General features: G+C 54.0%; 1 protein-coding gene across 1 annotated transcript; it reads left to right on the plus strand.

The window, feature by feature from the left end:
- The first annotated feature begins 9582 nt into the window (after positions 1 to 9582).
- On the plus strand, positions 9583 to 13541 carry LOC137167806 (tubulin alpha chain-like). Its single transcript, XM_067570096.1, has 4 exons — positions 9583 to 9621; positions 10438 to 10660; positions 11054 to 11202; positions 12482 to 13541. Exons 1-4 carry the CDS (start codon positions 9619 to 9621, stop codon positions 13460 to 13462), a joined length of 1356 nt encoding a protein of 451 aa, XP_067426197.1. The 5' UTR covers positions 9583 to 9618; the 3' UTR covers positions 13463 to 13541.
- The last annotated feature ends 5147 nt before the right edge of the window (positions 13542 to 18688 follow it).

Genomic DNA, 18688 nt, shown 5'->3' on the forward strand with positions numbered 1-18688 from the left:
CTCCTTCCCTGACTTGGTCACTGTGCAGCTCCCCTGGGCTCTGTTGCTGAGGAGATCAGAGGCCGTTAGCCGGCCTGTGCCCAGGGGTGAACCGCTGCCTTGGCGGCGGCACAGTCCCCAGCCATTGCACGTCACGCGCTGTGTAGTGCGGCTGGGCGGGGAGTGCGCTGCACAGACCGGGCTCTGGAAACGGGATCTCCTGGGTGTGACTGACCCACAGAAACCAGACAAGGAGCATTTCAGCACCGCCTTTCCAGGACTGCCTCGTGAAGCCTGCCCCCTGCAATCACCCGTGCCAGCTCCAAGGGGCATCCCAGTGTGTGCTGTGCTGGCGGCACGGCCCAGAGGGGCGGGGCAGGGAGTCCACGTCCCTTGCCAGTGCTCTGCGGTTTGTTACCATCCCCACAGCATATGACAAGGACGCTGGGAACCTTGCGCAGCTGTTGAACATCGGAGAGAAGGGGGGACTCAGCTGCTCTCCCCCAGCAGGATTTAGCTCCAGTGCTGAGAACTGGGAGATGCGCTGTCCATGGCCACGGCGGGTAGGGACAAAGTCCTTTCCACCTGGTGCCTGGGTGGCGGCTGCCACCTGACATGAGTTGGGGGGGGGGGGGGGAACCCAGAAGCCACCGTTACAACTGGTGCTAACGAGCCCCCTTAGCGAGTCCCAGCGAGGCCGCGGAGTGAATGGGCCCCAAAGACAGGACAACCGCCCCGCTCCTAGTCGCCAGGGATCGGGACCACGCTGTGTGGAGGGTGCACCAGCACCGTGCGGAAGATACGGCAGCTCTCGGTCTGAACAGAGGAACCCTCCCGCTGGTGTCACGGCGAAGAAAACCTCAAGCCTTGGCCCAGTGCTGGTGTTCACAGACATCACCACCACACAGAGACCGCAGAGTGCGAATCAGCGGGCGTTAAACTAAACCGCAGCTGGACCGGGCTGGCTCTCCTGAGCCCCCACCGTGCAGCGGGGCTGCAGTTTCCCTACAGCTCCAGAAATGACCTTTCGGTTGGGAACCGAGGGGCAGGTCAGGAGCCCTTGGCTCTGCGGGAAGCCCTGAATCAAGCAGAATCCACCATGGGACCTGCCTGCATCTCAGCTCCACGTGCACAGAGCAGACGGGCAGATTTCAGCAGGGGTCAATGAATGGGCTGAATTTAGGCCCTGAACTCAGAGAGAGCCCTTGACACGTGCAGCTCCCCCAGCCCTTGCAATCATACCAGGGCCCTGTGTTCCTGGCCGCTCCGGGCTGTGTTTAGCCAAAATAACGATGAAATAACAGAATTCCAAAAGGCCCAGCAGATCATGACAGGACAGGCCAAACCAGCAGGGATCAGACAATCACAGAAGATGAGGGTTGGAAGGGAGCTCAGGAGGTCACTAGTCCGACCCCCTGCTCAAAGCAGGACCAACCCCACCTAAACCCTCCCAGCCAGGGCTTTGTCAAGCCAGGCCTTAAAAACCTCTGAGGATGGAGATTCCACCACCTCCCTAGGTAACCCATTCCAGTGCTTCACCAGCCTCCTGGTGAAAAAGTTTCCAACCTAGACCTCCCCCACTGCAACTTGAGACCGTTGCTCCTTGTTCTGTCATCTGCCACCACTGAGAACAGCCTAGCCCCATCCTCCCTAGAACCCCCTTTCAGGTAGTTAAAGGCTGCTATCAAATCCCCCCTCACTTTTCTCTTCTGCAGACTGAACAAGTCTAGTTCCCTCAGCCTCTCCTCGTAAGCCTTGTGCTCCAGCCCCCTAATCATTTTTGTTGCCCTCCGCTGGACTCTCTCCAATTTGTCCACATCCTTCCTGTAGTGGGGGGCCCAAAACTGGACACAATACTGCAAATGAGGCCTCACCAATGCCGAATAGAGGGTGTGACCCATCCCGTGCCCAGGGCAGCCATATGAAAATGCCAAGGTCAGGGCAGGCTGCAAAAGGAGAGCAGATTCTCCCAGCGCTGGTGGGTGACACTGAAGTCAGACTTCCCAACCAGCCACAAACTGCACTTCTGAATCCCCACAGAAGCCAGTCCACAAATACACACAGCCCCCTTAACTGCATTTCAGCTTCTGGCTCCCAAATCAGCACTGGGTCCAGTAAAGAGACCAGTTACTAGAACTCTCTGCTCTTTACTAAAAAGGTTCCCTCTGACCCCAAGAGGTCAGCCACAGCACCAGAGCAATGTATGTTTGGATCTTACCTAAAATCCCACGCTGCCAGCCAATCCTCTAGTATCTAAACTAAAGGTTTATTGTGAAAAGAAAGAACCAAACCATGAGAGAAATGTTAAAGGGTCAAAGCAAATCAGATACATACAAATGATTGAAAGTCCAGATACATCAGGTTTCTGGAAGAAATGTGGAGTTGCAGCTTGTGTAGTTCTCTCTGGTTCACATCCAGTACCTGGATTGGTCTAAGTCCTTCAGTTCAGTTGCAGAATGAATAGATCCAGAGGTAGGTGTGTGTCTGCAGCTGGACAGGAACAAAGACAAAATGGTTTCTGTGCCTTGGCCTTATAAACCCCCTGGCCCTGGCCATACGGCCTGTGGAATGTTACAAGAACTAAACTGGAGTCCAGAGTCACATGGGCCAATCCCGGTAACTCTCCAGGTCTGCCTTTAGCTTCCTCCTGGGACCCTGGCATCCCTGAGTGTCTTAATGGGCCATCAAGCAGCCTGTTGTCCTGCTGCCCTCCTGTCTGGGGTGTGTCCCAGCCAGCACAATTTGCAATACAGATATCTCAGATATATCTGTAACTTCCATCACACACATTACACATGGACATAAGTTTTATCATCTGACCTAGCACATTATAACCTTCCGAACAGCACCTGACATGGCCTATCTCACATGGATTAGTATGATTCTGACACACTGACATTAACCAATATGACAAATGCTCCCCCCTTCTACCCCCCCCCCCCGCCATCTACCCAGCATGACACCGCCACCGCGAGACTGGTGTAGAAAGGAGTAACCAGAGCTCCTGAATACACCCCAAAGGCCCCCCTCATTCATACAGCGTGACACCCCCCCACGCAAAAGCGATGCAGAAAGGGGTATCCCCAGACACTGCTGAATGCATCGTAGGCACTGTCCCTCCAGTTTTTAACGTGTTTCAGGGTTTTACAAAGTATCAGGCACATGGTGCATTCCTACAATTCTTGCATTAGCAACACATTAACTACAAGATTTAACAATGGCAGAAATGTTAATAGCAAACCCATGTTCAGCTAAAACAGGCCTTTTCCTGGTAAGGTTCACTATGGAGGTAACGATATTATTCAATCCTTTCCACACATTTGTAAGGGTTCAGTTAGCGCAATGGTGGGTTCTTGGTGCATGATTTATGCTCCTCTCGTGGGGTCCTGTAAATCCTCTCTAACCTGTGACACATGCTCCACATTAGGAATCACAAATCAGATCCAGGGGTCCCCTGACCTGCCTCCCATAGAGCAGCCCAAAAGGAGCAGACCCTGTAGACTCTTGGGATACACCTCTGTACGCATACGGCAGATAAGGTAACCAGACACCCCAGTCATTCTGGCGTCTGTCCACGTACATTTTAGCATGGCCTTCAATGTCCCGTTAAATCCTTCCACCCAGCCATTGGTCTCTGTATGATGAGGGGCAGCTTTCAGATGACTTATTTCACACCTTTCCCACAGCAGCTCACACACAGCTGACCTACAATTGGCAATAGGGTCTGACAAGATTCCCTTGGGAAACTCCACCCTGCTAAAAACAGTAAACCGAGCTGAGGCCACTATCTCAGCCTTAACATCAGATAAAGCCACAGCCTCAGGGTACTTGGTGGCGAAATCCACCCACCCCAGAATATACTCCTTCCCAGTTCTGGAAGGTTTAGGGAGCGGCCCCCCAATATCCACAGACACTCTGGCAAACACCTCCCCACTAATGGGCAAAGGCTGCAGGGGCACCTTCTTAGGACCCTTCAAACTCCTGTGCTCCTGACACAAATCACAGCTCCTGCAATAACCCCGCGCTGTGTCAGACAGGTAAGGCCAATACAAGTTTTGCTTCAGCCTGTCACACAGTTTTCCTGTGCCCAGATGTCCTGCAAAGGGATCATCACAAGCTAACTTTAACACCTCAATTCCACATCCCTCAGGCACTGTAAGTTGATGGCAGTTTTTATCAGGAGGCTGCTTTTCCCCTGCAGGGAATTCTCTGTATAGCAAGCCCTCATGCATGAAAAATCTGCCTGCTCCCCCTGCTGGGGCTAGGCTTGGGCCCCCCACTCTGGCCCCCTCCAAAGAAACATTTTTTCGTTGAGCCCTGACAAATTCATTCTGACTTTCACTCAAATTCAGAGCCGTCCCAGGCACACTCAACCCGCCTTCAGCTGGCCCCGCCCGAGATGAGTTCTCCTTGCCAACAGCTATGGGTAGATTCTCCTCCCCCCTGCCAGGCAGGTAATTTGCATTACCCCCCCCCCCCCACACACACACACACACACTCACTAGCTAGTTCACGAGTTTCCAGAGTCTTAACTGTTATCGGATTCAAGTCTGGGCCTGGTTTTAAAGAGACATCAACCATTCTCACTAGCCTTTCACAAACAGGGTTCTGATGTCTTTTCACTGCCAATCTCTGACTCCACCTAGCACCAGATGTACCTGGGTCCACTAAGAGACTACACCACACACCCACAGAGTTTGCCTGCCCCCCCACTTCCTCCAAGAGATCACTTTCACATCTGTCCTGCAGTGTAACTATAGCTGCCCAATCCTTCCTTTGAAACTGAGGCTCTATCTGTTCACTTACAGAGCTACCAGCCTGGAGCCATTCAGGTTTTCACATCATTGTCCTTCCACTAGAACTACCAAGCACAGCCGCTGGTTACAGGCTGTTTAAGCTTCCTGATAATTTTACTTCATCTGGAACCTTTTTCCAGGTATTCAAACTGGACCTTTCCAAAACCCAGTCAGTGAATCCATCCACCGGTGACACGTTCTGGCCGTTAGAAACTGACCCAGGTCTCTCAGCATGTGAACTGTTGCTTGCCACAGGCAGTGACTCGTCCTGACCCAACTAATCACTTCGCTTTCACACCCTGCCATGGCAGAAAACTGCTCGCAAAGACCCTCGGGAGGTTTTATCCCCTCAGGAGCAGTTTTAGGCGACAAGCTGCTAGAGGCTGCTGTACAGACCTTTCCCCGAGCCCACACAGACTCTTTCGGGGTTTCAGGTAAGTCCCGGACCAAACCCGAGATCACTGGCACCCCTCAGTTAGCACGGGCGGAGAGGCGCACCCTGTCTGCTCTTCAGACAGCAGCTGGGAGATGAACTCTTTCTCAGCAGGTCACCTGCCTTTCTTAGCATCCAAACAATCTGGAATGTTCCCTCCTTTGTCCCAGCCCCCATGGCTGTAACCAGACAAACTTTTGGGGACCGGGGTAACTTCCCCCATGGGCAAGCCATTACCCCCAACAGATGCAGATTTAGGAACACTTCCTTCCTGGGTCTCAGTTGAATCCAGAACCACCTCTGGTCCCACCGACAGATCCTCTATCAGCAGAACCCGAGAGGCACTCTCTGCCTGCTCCACAGACAGCCCACAAGAGACCAACTTTCCCCCGTCAGATAAACTGCTACTCGTGCCAGCCAAATACTTCGCACTTCCCTCTCCCCTGCCCCAGCCCCCCGGCTGCTTGCAGACAAGCTGGGAGATAGATGGTTTTTCTTTCAGCAGAGGAACATACAAGCTGCTGCTCTCCACCCTCCCAAGGCTAGAGATCTTCTCTTCCTTGTCACAGCACACCTGGCTACATACAGACCATTGCTTGCATTCATGCACCCCCCCTTCACAAATCTCCCCACTGATCACTGGTAACACAGGAGACGTACATTCACACTCCCTCTGGGACTGGGGACATTAACCTGGCTGTGTATATTTACCACATCAGTATCCAACACATCAACATCGCTACAAACTGGGAAGATTTTCTCCCAATCGCTGCTGAGAGAAGCTGGCTGCCAGAAGGACACAGCTTCCGCTTTTCTAGGATCTGGAGTTGGATTTTGGCTTTTTTCATCCGTTTTTGATGAGCTTTTTCCCCAGTTCATTTATCCTTTGGATTTTAGCAATTCTGGCCTCAGCTTTTGGTCTCAGCCTTCTGAGCTCCTGGTGTCTGTCTGTCTGTCTGTCTGTCTGTCTCTCCCTCCCTCCCTCTCCTGCCACTACCATCTCTGTGAGGAAGTCAGCTGGAGACCCTGTTTCCAGGTCGTTGTCTCTGAGCATATCTCTCATTTTCTGCTTTGAGATATTCCCTTTAAGAGCTAATTCTCTCTCTCTTTGCAGAACCGTTTACGCTGTTCTGCGCTCATAGCCTCATGATCTCCGCTCGCTCATCTTGACTAACTTTAACCTTAACACTCTCAATGTCAAATTTCAAAACTTGGAGTATGTGAGGTTCTGATCCAAACCCCAAATGTTCTGGTTCTGTGGATCCTGCTAAGACTATGCCACTGTGACCAGTTCCATGCCCAGGGCAGCCACCTGAAAATGCCAAGGTCAGGGCAGGCTGCAAACAGAGAGCAGATTCTCCCAGCACCAGTGGGTAACACTGAAGCCCGGCTTCCCAACCAGCCACAAACTGCACTTCTGAATCCCCACAGAAGCCAGTCCACAAATGCACCCAGCCGCCTTTACTGCATTTCAGCTCCAGGCTCCCAAATCAGCACTAGGTCCAGTAAAGAGACCAGTTATTTAAACTCTGTGCTCTTTACTAAAAAGGTTCCCTCTGACCCCAAGGGGTCAGCCACAGCACCAGAGCAATATAAGTTTGAATCTTACCTAAAATCCCACGCTGCCAGCCAATTCTTTAGTAACTAAAACTAAAGGTTTATTGTAAAAGAAAGAAATAAACCATGAGAGAAATGTTAAAGAGTCAAAGCAAATCAGATACATACAAATGATTGAAAGTCCAGATACATCAGGTTTCTAGAAGAAATGTGGAGTTGCAGCTTGTGTAGTCTCTCTGGTTCACATCCAGTACCTGGATGGGTCTAAGTCCTTCGGTTCAGTTGCAAAATGAATTGATCCAGAGGTAGGTGTGTGTCTGCAGCTGGACAGGAACAAAGACAAAATGGTTTCTGTGGCTTGGCCTTATAAACCCCCTGACCCTGGCCATGCGGCCTGTGGAATGTTACAAGAACTAAACTGGAGTCCAGAGTCACATGGGCCAATCCCGGTAACTCTCCAGGTCTGCCTTTAGCTTCCTGCTGGGCCCCTGGCATCCATGAGTGTCTTAATGGGCCATTAAGCAGCCTGTTGTCCTGCCGCCCTCCTGTCTGGGGCGTGGCCCAGCCAGCACAATTTGAAATACAGATATCTCAGATATATCTGTAACTTCCATCACACACATTACACATGGACATAAGTATTGTCATCTGACCTAGCACATTATAACCTTCCTAACAGCACCTGACATGGCCTATCTCACATGGATTAGTATGATTTTGACACACTGATGTTAACCAATATGACAAATGCTCCCCCCCTTCTACCCAGCATGACAGAGGGGAATAATCACTTCCCTCGATCTGCTGGCAATGCTCCTACTAACAAAGCCCAATATGCTATTAGCCTTCTTGACAACCAGGGCACACTGCTGACTCATATCCAGCTTCCTATCCACTGTTACCCCCAGGTCCTTTTCTGCAGAGCTGCTGCCTAGCTCGTCGGTCCCCAGTCTGTAGCTGTGCATGGGATTCTTCCTTCCTAAGTGCAGGACTCTGCACTGGTCCTTGTTGAACCTCATCAGATTTCTTTTCGCCCAATCCTCCAGTTTGTTTAGGTCACTCTGTATCCTATCCCTACCTTGCAGGGTATCTACCACTCCCCCCAGCTTAGTGTCATCTGCAAACTTGCTGAGGGTGCATCTACCCCATCCTCCAGATCATTGATGAAGATGTTGAACAAAACCGGCCCCAGCACCGACCCCTGGGGCACTCTGCTTGTGACCGGCTGCCAGTTAGACATCGAGCCATTGATCACTACTCGTTGAGCCCTATGCTCTAGCCAGTTCTCTGTCCATTTTATAGTCCATTCATCCAACCCATACGTCTGTAGCTTGCTGATAAGAATACTGTGGGAGACAGTATCAAAAGCTTTGCTAAAGTCAAGCTATATCACATCCACCGCCTTCCCTACATCCACAGAGCCAGTCACCTCTTCATAGAAGGCAATCAGGTTAGTCAGGCATGACTTGCCCTTGGTGAATCTGTGTTGACTGTTCCTGATCACCTTCCTCTCTTCCAAGTGCCTCAAAATGGATTCCTTGAGGACCTGCTCCATGATTTTTCCAGGGATTGAGGTGAGGCTGACTGGGCTGTAGTTCTCTGGATCCTCTTTCTTCCCTGTTTTGAAGATGGGCACTAGATTTGCCTTTTTCCAATCATCCTGCAAAGGAAAATCTGCTTCTCTCTTTCAATTCCTTGAACGTGCCAATAAAGCCGTGAATAAAGGGGATTCAGGTGATATAATTTATTGAGACTTCCAAAAGGCTCTCCGCTGGGTCCAGCAGAAGAAGCTGCTGAAGAAGCTAGGTTGTCGTGGGTGAGAGGCAAAGTATTATCCTGGATCTAAAACTGGCCAGGAGACAGAGAGCAAAGAGTAGGACTAACTGGTCCATTTTCAGCAGGGCCAAAGGGTGACAGCAGGAGTCACAAGGTTGTTGCTTAATGTATTTAATGACAAGCAGGGCTGGGCTGGGCTGTGAGCAACGAGGCAGCAAAATTTGTTGATGGCACAAAATGATTTAGGGTACTCAGGACCAGCGAGGAAGTTCAGAGCAAATGAAACAGGCCGGGCCCAGGCGACGTCCTGGCAGATGAGATGTAGCGTCAGTAAATGCAGAGGAATGCACAATGGCAGGAAAACCAGACTTCTCTGACACCTGCAGGGATGTAAATTACCTGTGTCTGCTCGGGAAAGGGAGCTGGCTGCCACTGCAAACAGCGCAGTGCAGACATCTGCTTGGGGCGGGCTCAACTGGACAACGTGTGACTCACCACAGCAAATTCAAGGACAAACATCTAGGAACAAAGCAAGTGGGGCACACTTCTAAGATGGGGGCTGGACCCTGGAGAGCAGAGACTCTGAAAGGACTTAGGGCGCACAGTAGCAAGCCGCTGTCGCTAGGAGGGGAAATGCGACACTTGGATGTAGAAGCAGGGGTGCATCGGGTCAGTGCAGGGAGGTGGTCTTCTCTGTACCTCGCAGTAGTGAGGCCTTGCTGGGTTCGTGTCCACGTTTTAAAAGCTGTTGAAAAACTGGAAACGGCTCAGAAAAGCGTGGCCACCATGAGGCCCCGGGCAGCCAGCAGCGAGGAGCCAGGCCCAGTTACTGCTTTGTTTGGTGTAACCAAGGCCCTGGGAGGCCCTCGTTGTGTGTTGGAACGAGCTGTAACCCAGAGACAGCTCAGCAGAGGACAGCGTGAGGAGCGGCGCCCAGCCCAGCCCCGCCACCCATCAGACTGTCACTAACAACAAACCCTCCCTCCCAGCTACTATAAAAGGCGCAGCTCAGAGCTCCTCTGTTCCCAGCCTTCGTCCTCCGAGCCCTCTGCTGTCGGATCGAAGACTCTTGGCAGAATGGTGAGTCCCAGCTGCTGTTACGGGGGCTGCCCGCCCTGCCGGGGCGAGTGGGGTGCACTCCCAGGCGAAGGAGGGGCAGGATCTCCAGAGCTCCCGGGTTCAATGAAAGAGGCAATTCCTGCACTACTCCAGGGAGGATTCAGGTGCCCGGAGCGCTGTACCAGGTGGAGCATGTGGACAGGAGCACACGGAGCAGCTGCAGAGCAGGGCGGGCTCCGGAGCGCGGAGGACACGGGAGAGAGATGGCACTTGGCCAGCATGAGTCCGGTGGCTGTCGCTGGCTGGGGGGAAGGAGGGGCGCAGATGGCAGAAATTCAGGAGTGGGCAAAGGAAGGAGACGGAACAAGCTCGGGCAGCGCAGTGGGAGCGGGCCGGGTGCAGGCTGGAATGAGGCAAAGACGCAGGCGAGGGGGGCTGTGCGGAGCCTGCTTGGGAAGGGAAGGAGAGCCGGGGAAGGGAGGCGAGCAGGGGGAGACGTGGGGAGAGTGGCCCGAGAGGCAGGAGGTGAGAGATGAATGGGGCTGAACCTGTGCGGAGGGGCAGGACGGGACAACGCAGCAGGATTCGGTGGGAGGCCAGCTGAGGGGAGATGCACTGGGCAGGGCTGGGGGAGGGTCTCACCCCGAGCCCCTCAGGTTTTCTGAGGCACAAGCAGCCCCCAAGCCCCGTGTGAGGAGGGTGGGATGGTGGGTGGGTCTCCCCAGGCTCTGGATCCCTGGAGCCCAGAGGCTGGCTGCAGGTGCTGACCTGGGATGCCAGGCTGCACAGACAGAGACCGGGCCCCTTCCCCTGACGGTGACTTGCTCTTCGCCCCAGCGGGAGTGCATTTCCATCCACGTCGGCCAGGCCGGTGTGCAGATCGGGAACGCCTGCTGGGAGCTGTACTGCCTGGAGCACGGCATCCAGCCCGACGGGCAGATGCCCAGCGACAAGACCATCGGGGGAGGGGACGACTCCTTCAACACCTTCTTCAGCGAGACGGGCGCCGGGAAGCACGTCCCCAGGGCCGTCTTTGTGGACCTGGAGCCCACCGTGATCGGTGAGCGCTGCGTGCCGGGGAGGGCTGGGGCTGGGTGCCTAATGACCTCTGTGTGCACTGCCTGCCTCCGAGTTCGAACCAACCCCTCACAATGCCCCATTGCCCGGGGCGGGATCAGCCCCCAGGGACCCGACGTGAAAGGCTCTGCATCCTGGCTCTGGCTCCCTGGGCCACCCCGTCCCCTCTTGAACCGGACGGCACAGAGCAGGCGTAAGAGCCTCTGTGGGGCTGGCCAGGGTCCATGCACATCTGGTGCGGGAAGGTCAGTGTCACGGGAATAGCTGCTCATTCGCTGACCCGCCCAGCCCACGACCAGCTCCTTCCAGCTGTGCACGAGCACCACAGTCACCTCGGGCAGGGCCGACGCTAACCAGGTTGCGTTGTGAATTCCAGACGAGGTCCGGACCGGCACTTACCGCCAGCTCTTCCACCCTGAGCAGCTCATCACCGGCAAGGAAGATGCTGCCAACAACTACGCCCGCGGGCACTACACCATCGGCAAGGAGATCATCGACTTGGTGCTGGACAGGATCCGGAAGCTGGTAAATATGCTGGGGAGGGGGGGTCGGGGAAGTTTTCTGATTCCAGGTGGAAATAATGCCGGGCGAGGGAGTGCATCAGCACCGTCGGTCTCCTCTGCTGCCAGCACATTCACTGCCTTCAACTCCAGCTTCCTGGGTCACCCTGGAGCAAGAGCAGTGGCAGCCAATGTGCAGCTGGGCCGCATAGTCTGCAGGTGCCAGCACGCGGTGGTCCAGCGCCATTTGAATGGCCTCTCTGCGTGGAACTAGCTGGAGGCTGCAAGGCTGGGACCCGCAGCTTCCTCGGCAGGCCACACCTCAGTCTGAAAGACGAGGCTGGCTTGAATCTGCACCATTGTATGGCACAGAGGTGCAGCCTCAGGGTCCCGGTGAACGGCTAATGCAGCCTTCGTTGGGCTCCTGCCCTTGCCCTCCGGGTACAGAGTAACTTCAGCGCACAAGTGTGTGCAGTGAATTAGAGCTGCCTCGTGTGTGCTGGCTGGAGCTGTGCTCACCCCTTTCCATGGGCGCTAGAACAGGTCCCTTCGCTCCTGCGGCAGGAGACCCCAGACGGCTGTCAGGGAAGAGGCAGAGAAGTGCAGGGTGTGGCTGGGAGAACCGGGGAAGGGAGACAAGAGGGGATGGTTCCGCATGCACCCAGGAAAAGGAACCTGTGGGAAGGTTCTGTGCATCCAGCCTCTTCCTGCTCTCGGCGGTGCTGGCACTACTGAGTATCCAGTGCAGAAACCGTGGTGGTGCCACCATAAATCCCTGCAGCAGGCTGCTCGGTGTTCCAGGAGGTCAGCAGTGCTGGCACCAGAGCCCACGGCAGAGCAGCCGCTCCGTGGGGAGCAGGTAAAGCTAGGATGAGTAGTGGGGCTCTGGGAGCAGAAGGTGGAAGGAGGCTTTTAGGAATCAGGCTAAGGAAAGGGAAGGGGTGAAAGACAGAGAGAGAGTGTGAGAGTGAGTCAATACGGGGGCCCTGGCCGCAGACACGTTTTCCATAAACCTCTTTCTCCTGGAACACATCCACCTTCCCTCACAAGTGCTAGAGTGCGTGAACGCCCTCCACAGTGCCTGTCATCTCATAGCACAGCAGATAGCAATAAACCCCCAGGTGAAATCCAGGGGCCCCACCGCACAACCAATGGGAGGAGTGATCCCCGGGAAGGTTTCTGTGAGACACCGACGACTCTGCGACCAGGGCTGGGAAAGCGGGGCTGGGAGACACCCACCTCACTCTCAGCCACCTGCTCCCTCCCCATGCTGAGCCCTCCCTCTCTTTCCTGGATCCCCGCAGGCCGACCAGTGCACGGGGCTCCAGGGCTTCCTCATCTTCCACAGCTTCGGGGGTGGCACCGGCTCTGGGTTCACCTCCTTGCTGATGGAGCGACTCTCCGTTGACTATGGTAAGAAGTCCAAGCTGGAGTTCTCCATCTACCCAGCACCTCAGATATCCACAGCGGTGGTGGAGCCATACAACTCCATCCTGACCACCCACACCACCCTGGAGCACTCGGACTGCGCCTTCATGGTAGACAACGAGGCCATCTACGACATCTGCCGCAGGAACCTGGACATCGAGCGCCCCACCTACACCAACCTGAACAGGCTAATAGGCCAGATTGTGTCCTCCATCACCGCCTCCCTGCGCTTCGACGGCGCCCTCAACGTAGATCTGACCGAGTTCCAGACCAACCTGGTGCCCTACCCCCGGATCCACTTCCCTCTGGCCACCTACGCCCCTGTCATCTCTGCTGAGAAGGCCTATCACGAACAGCTCTCCGTGTCTGAGATCACAAACGCCTGCTTCGAGCCAGCCAATCAGATGGTGAAGTGTGACCCCCGCCATGGCAAATACATGGCCTGCTGCCTCTTGTACCGCGGTGACGTGGTGCCCAAAGACGTCAACGCTGCCATTGCCACCATCAAAACCAAGCGCAGCATCCAGTTCGTAGACTGGTGCCCCACTGGCTTCAAGGTGGGCATCAACTACCAGCCCCCGACGGTGGTCCCCGGCGGTGACCTGGCCAAGGTGCAGAGGGCCGTGTGTATGCTGAGCAACACCACGGCCATTGCCGAGGCCTGGGCGAGGCTGGACCACAAGTTCGACCTGATGTATGCCAAGCGGGCCTTCGTGCACTGGTATGTGGGCGAGGGCATGGAGGAGGGGGAGTTCTCCGAGGCCCGGGAGGACATGGCCGCCCTGGAGAAGGACTACGAGGAGGTGGGGACAGACAGTGTGGATGGAGGAGAGGAAGAGGAGGGCGATGAATATTAGAGGGTAAATGTCCCTTCTGGACTGCTGGGAATCAGCCTCCTGTCCTCCTCACTGAAGCACTTGGGACAATTCTCCCCCTTCAATAAAAGATTTACTCCAGTCACCTCGCAGGGTTTAGTTTGCTGCATCCATTTAGCAGGCCCCAGTCTGAGCTGTGTCTCTTCGTCACACAGCTGGTGCAGCCCTGGGAAGCACATGGACCCATTATCTTCCCGGTTTAACGCTGCACCCAGCCAGCCATCACACCGCACTTCACTCACGGAGGGGGCTGCTGCGGGCCCCCGGCACAGGGCGTGCATGAGCGGAAGGAAGCGCTTTGTGCTAGGGGCGCCCGTGACCACGGCGTGAGAAGCACAAACCCTAATCTAGACAATACTGCCTGGCTCCCGAGTGACAGGGAGACTCAGATGCGGGGAGGAGGGAGACCAGTGCTGTGCGGACCCCTGGGGGCTGGGGTGCTGCGGCCAGACACCCCGCAGATCACTGGCCCAATCCAAGAGCTCAGGAACACTGTATATATTGGCGGGGGACACGGACCCTCCTCTCAGGTGCTGCGAAGAAAGAGCGCGCCATGGTTTCTTCACTGTCATCTCTGCTGGTTATCCTTTCCCTTTGCCTCCCATGTTACCCCGACACCTTTCACACCGGGCCTTGGACGGTGCAGAGACTGGCAGCGAGAGGACTGACTGTATCAATTCATTGCCGTGTGCTCATTGCCCTGGCACCTCGGAACCAGGTTCAATATGGGGTGCAGAACACAGGGGGAGGGGAGAGGTCTGGGCCTGCCCTGTGACCTTTCATTCCCAGCCCATCCAAAGGGCACCCATCTAGCAACCCTAATTCCTCCCAGGAGGCAGTCAGGTTGGGTGGGACAGGCCGCCCGAGCTCCCCGTGTCTGTTGGGGGCATTGCCAAGGGAGGGAGAGCGCTGCAGGGGCCAATGCATCCTTTGCTGCTTCTATTTGCCTTTAACCTAAGTGCTCTCTGTCCCCTTCTTCTCTGCTGTGTCTCCCTGGCTGAGTCACTGTGTCCCTCCGTCAAAGGGCGACTGTCCCAAAACAGCCCCTGAATCCACACCACTGGGATCTGGGGAGGAAGGGCCACTGGAATCCAAACAGCTCTGGACCCGCCCCCCGAGCGGTTAAAAAAACTAGCAGCCCATTCGAGGAGCAGCGGAGTTGCAGCCGTGTTGGTCCTGGCGTATTAGAGAGATAAGGTGGGTGAGGGAAATGGGTCCAATAAATGATATTCCCTCCCCTACCTCATTCTGGGAGCCCCACGCAAGGGACTTCATCCTCCCAACACCCTGTCCGGGCCACGTGTGCGGGTGCCCAGCAGTGCCCCATCCGTGCCCACCTGGGACTCCAGCAGCGCGAGTGCCCTTGGAACAGCCCCGTCCGTGCCAGCTGGGGCTCTGGGAGCTCCCTGGAGCCGTGCCCGTCCGCACTCGTCAAGCACACTCCAGCAGCGTCTGACCTAGCGTTTTGACCTCACAGGGGCGGGTGCTCTAGAAACACAAGGCAGAGGAGACAGGCTCAGTACAACCATCTTCAACTCCATAAATCCACAGACATAAGCCCGATTATTTCATATACACCCCCGGGGTTTGGATGCTGTGAATTTCAACAGGGCATCAGAGGATGTTCCGTGTCTACCGGGGCACAGACGAGGCTCAGGATAGGTGTCCTGTGTGAGCCCTGGAGCACGTATGTCTCAGGGTTCTGCACAACCAGGGCCATGTACTGGTAACGGACACAAACAGCAATACACATCAGCAGTGAGAGGGTTACTAGCCAGGGTGACGCCACAGGTAACTGGAAGGAATGTCCTGAAAGGAGGATCCTCTCCAGGGATGTAGCAAAATTGGAGAGGGGGCAGAAAAGAGCCACAGAAATGACTCGTGGCCAGCGATAATGGCTTACCACGGCAGACTTACAGCGCTCAGTCCACTCAGCTTTTCAAAACGAAGCTCACGCTGTGGCTTGTCTGCAGCGTGTCAGACCTTCGGGGAGAGCTCCGCGGGCGCTGGCCAGCTCTTCCATCTAGCGGGGACGGGCAGACCCAGAGCCAAGGCCTGGGAGCGGAAGCCGGACAGATTCCCATGAGAAATGAGGCACAAATTAACATGCGGGTGATTAGCCATGGGCTCAAAGGCCCAGGGCAGCGGTGGCGTCTCCATCCCTTGATGACTTCACATCCAGCCCAGTGCCTTTCACCAGACAGGTCCCTGTGCTCCCTGCGGGCACTGGGTGAAATGCAATGGCCGGTGCTGCAGAGAAGGCCAGACTGGATGATCTGACGGTCCCGCCTGGCCTTCAACTCCAAGAGGGGCTCATCACCAGTGTATAACCTCCTAGTGCACGGCCCTGACATCACAATCAGCCGGAGCTTTCCATTGGCTGCAGCAGCTGTCAGTCAGCAGGGGAGGAAGGTGAGCTCCTGCCCCGCAAGGCTGGCATAGCGCCGAGGCTACCTGCAGGCAGGGCAGCGGAGTCTGAACAATCTCTCCTGATGCAGTAAGGTATGGCCTGATCCTGGAGACCCCCTCGCGCTCAGAAATCCCTTGGGCGAGGGCAGAGCTGGATGGAGACCTCAGGGGTGGGAAGGGGGATGCTGAAGAGGAGAGGGGGTGACTGGAGAGCGCATGGTGCAATTGGTGCAGAGCGGACAGTGAAAGGGGCTGTAAGGAGGAAGCAGGAGGGTCAGACAAGGGCTGGTCTCCGGAGCACGGGTCTAATAACCACCCTAGACGGAGCCTGGCCCCTCGCTCTCCCATGGGAGGGCCACAAACTGCAGCCAACAGCGAGTGAGCTCAACACCCTCCCCTGCCCCAGCAGGTCTCATCTGCCAGGACAGGCAGGGGTCCGGCTGGCTGGCTGTGGGCTAAAGCTCCCAGCGCATCTTAGAACCTCAGCGAGTGAGGCTGGTCGGATCCCACCCAGAGTATCAACAAAACATCGATGGCCAATTGGCTTAAAGAGACGATATTTTAAAAATAGATCAGAAAAATAATAGTATTAACAATGGTCTGGGTCCATGTCTAGACAGAGTGGTGACAACGTCAATAATGGTGTGGAAAAGGCAAAAGTGTTTAATAAATATTTCTGGTCTGTATCTCTAACCAAGCTGAAGAATGTATCCATATTATATAAGATGATCAATTACTTTCTTTTTCATCGGTAATGAAGGAAGATGTTAAACAGCACCTATTAAAGCTAAACATTTTAAAATCAGCAGATCCAGATAACTTACACCCAAGAGTTTTAAAAGAGCTGGCTAAGGCACTCTCCAGAACAATGGTATTAATTTTTTGTAAGACTAGGAAAATTGGAGCATTTCCAGAGGACCGAAGAAAGCTAAAGTCGGGTAATTATTTAAAAAGGGTAAACAGGAAGACCCAGGTAACAAGGCCAGTTAGTCTGACATCACTCCCAGGGAAAACTACTGAACAGCTGATCTGAGACTATCAATACGAACATGTAAATAATACCAATTAATATAGTTTCCTGGAAAAAAAGATCTTGTTAAACAAATTCGATATCATTCTTTGACAAGATTACAAGTGTGCCCGATAAAGGGATTGGTGTTTACCTACTACACTTGGATTTGTATAAGACATTTGACTCATTACTGCACAGGTTCTGATTAAAATATTAGCACAATGTAAAATCAATGCAGCACACAGTAAAAGGAGTGAAAACTGGCTGACTGACACATCTCCAAATGTAATTGTTAATGGGGAATTAATTGGTGAGGCAGTAAATAATGACAAGGATAGACCTCTTACACAGACCGATCTGGAGTGGTTGGAAAGCTGGACATAATCAAAGACCGGGGGCTAATCTGGCCAAACACAAAGTCCCATGTCTAGGAACAAAGAATGCATCACTTACTTACACGATGGGGAATTATACTCTGGAAAGAAGTGACTCTGAAATGGATTTAGGGACCATCATAGATACCACGTGATTGGGAGTCAGGGGCATAGGTTGTGTTCTTGTCCATCCTCCTGGCTGAGAGTAAGGGCCAGGCAGGAACCCAGCATGCTAGAGAAGAATGCAGGGCTGCGCAGATGGTGTTGATGGGAGGGCTTCGGTTCTGGAATCATGGGATGCTGCTCCAGGAAGGAGGTCTGTTGGGAGAAGATGTGTTTATCACCTTTACCTAGGTTAGCCTGTCTTGTCTTAAACATGTTCAAGTAACATCAAACAGGGAATTCATAACGTCACATGTAACGTTAACACTTGCATATTACAGTGATATTAATAATCAGCATGTTATTAGCTTTCATGTGATAGATACCTCACAAGGCATATTTTCATAGAACCATAGGGCTGGAAGGGACCTCGCGAGGTCGTCTAGTCCTGTTCCCTGCACTCAGGGCAGGACTAAGTAATATCTAGACCACCCCTGACAGGTGTTTGTCTAACCTGCACTTAAAAATCTGCAATGATGGAGATTCCACATCCTCCCTAGGCCATTTATTCCAGTGATTAACCACCCTGACAGTTAGGAAGTTTTTCCTGATGTCCAACCTAAACCTCCCTTGCTGCAGTTTCAGCCCATTGCTTCGTGTCCTGTCCTCAGAGGCCAAGAAGAACAATTTTTCTCCCTCCTCCTTGTAACAACCTTTGATGTACTTGAAAACGGTTATCACGTCCCCTCTCAGTCAGTTCTGGCTTTACATATTCTGCTGCCCTAGGCAAAATAAAAACAAAGAATCATAGAATATTAGAGTTGGAAGGGACCACAGCGGTCATCTAGTCCAACCCCCTGCTCAAAGCAGGACTAACCTCAGCTGAACCATCCCAGCCAGGGCTTTGTCAAGCCTCAGCTTAAAAACCTCTAAGGATGGAGATTCCACCATCTCCCTAGGTAGCCCATTCCAGTGCTTCACCACCCTCCTAGGGAAAAAGTTTCCAACCTAGACCTCCCGCCCTGCAACTTGAGACCGTTGCTCCTTGTTCTGTCACCTGCCACCCCTGAGAACAGCCTAGCTCCATCCTCCCTGGAACCCCCTTTCAGGTAGTTCAAGGCTGCTATCAAATCCCCCCTCACTCTTCTCTTTTGCAGACTAAACAAGCCTAGTTCCCTCAGCCTCTCCTCATAAGTCCTGTGCTCCAGGCCCCTAATCATTTTTGTTGCCCTCCGCTGGACTCTCTTTAACTTGTCCACATCCTTTTTGTAGTGGGGGGCCCAAAACTGGACACAATACTCTAAATGCGGC

The sequence above is a fragment of the Emydura macquarii genome, unplaced genomic scaffold, assembly GCF_026122565.2.
Source record: "Emydura macquarii macquarii isolate MOO-44397 ecotype Brisbane River unplaced genomic scaffold, CSIRO-AGI_Emac_v2 contig_2988, whole genome shotgun sequence".
In the NCBI taxonomy this organism is placed as follows: domain Eukaryota; kingdom Metazoa; phylum Chordata; order Testudines; family Chelidae; genus Emydura; species Emydura macquarii.

What these genes read in the sequence shown, in the direction of transcription:
- LOC137167806 (XM_067570096.1), top strand. An exon ending in CCTGGAGCCCACCGTGATCG is followed by an intron (nt 10,661 to 11,053) that starts GTGAGCGCTGCG and finishes TGTGAATTCCAG; the next exon opens with ACGAGGTCCGGACCGGCACT. An exon ending in TGGACAGGATCCGGAAGCTG is followed by an intron (nt 11,203 to 12,481) that starts GTAAATATGCTG and finishes GGATCCCCGCAG; the next exon opens with GCCGACCAGTGCACGGGGCT.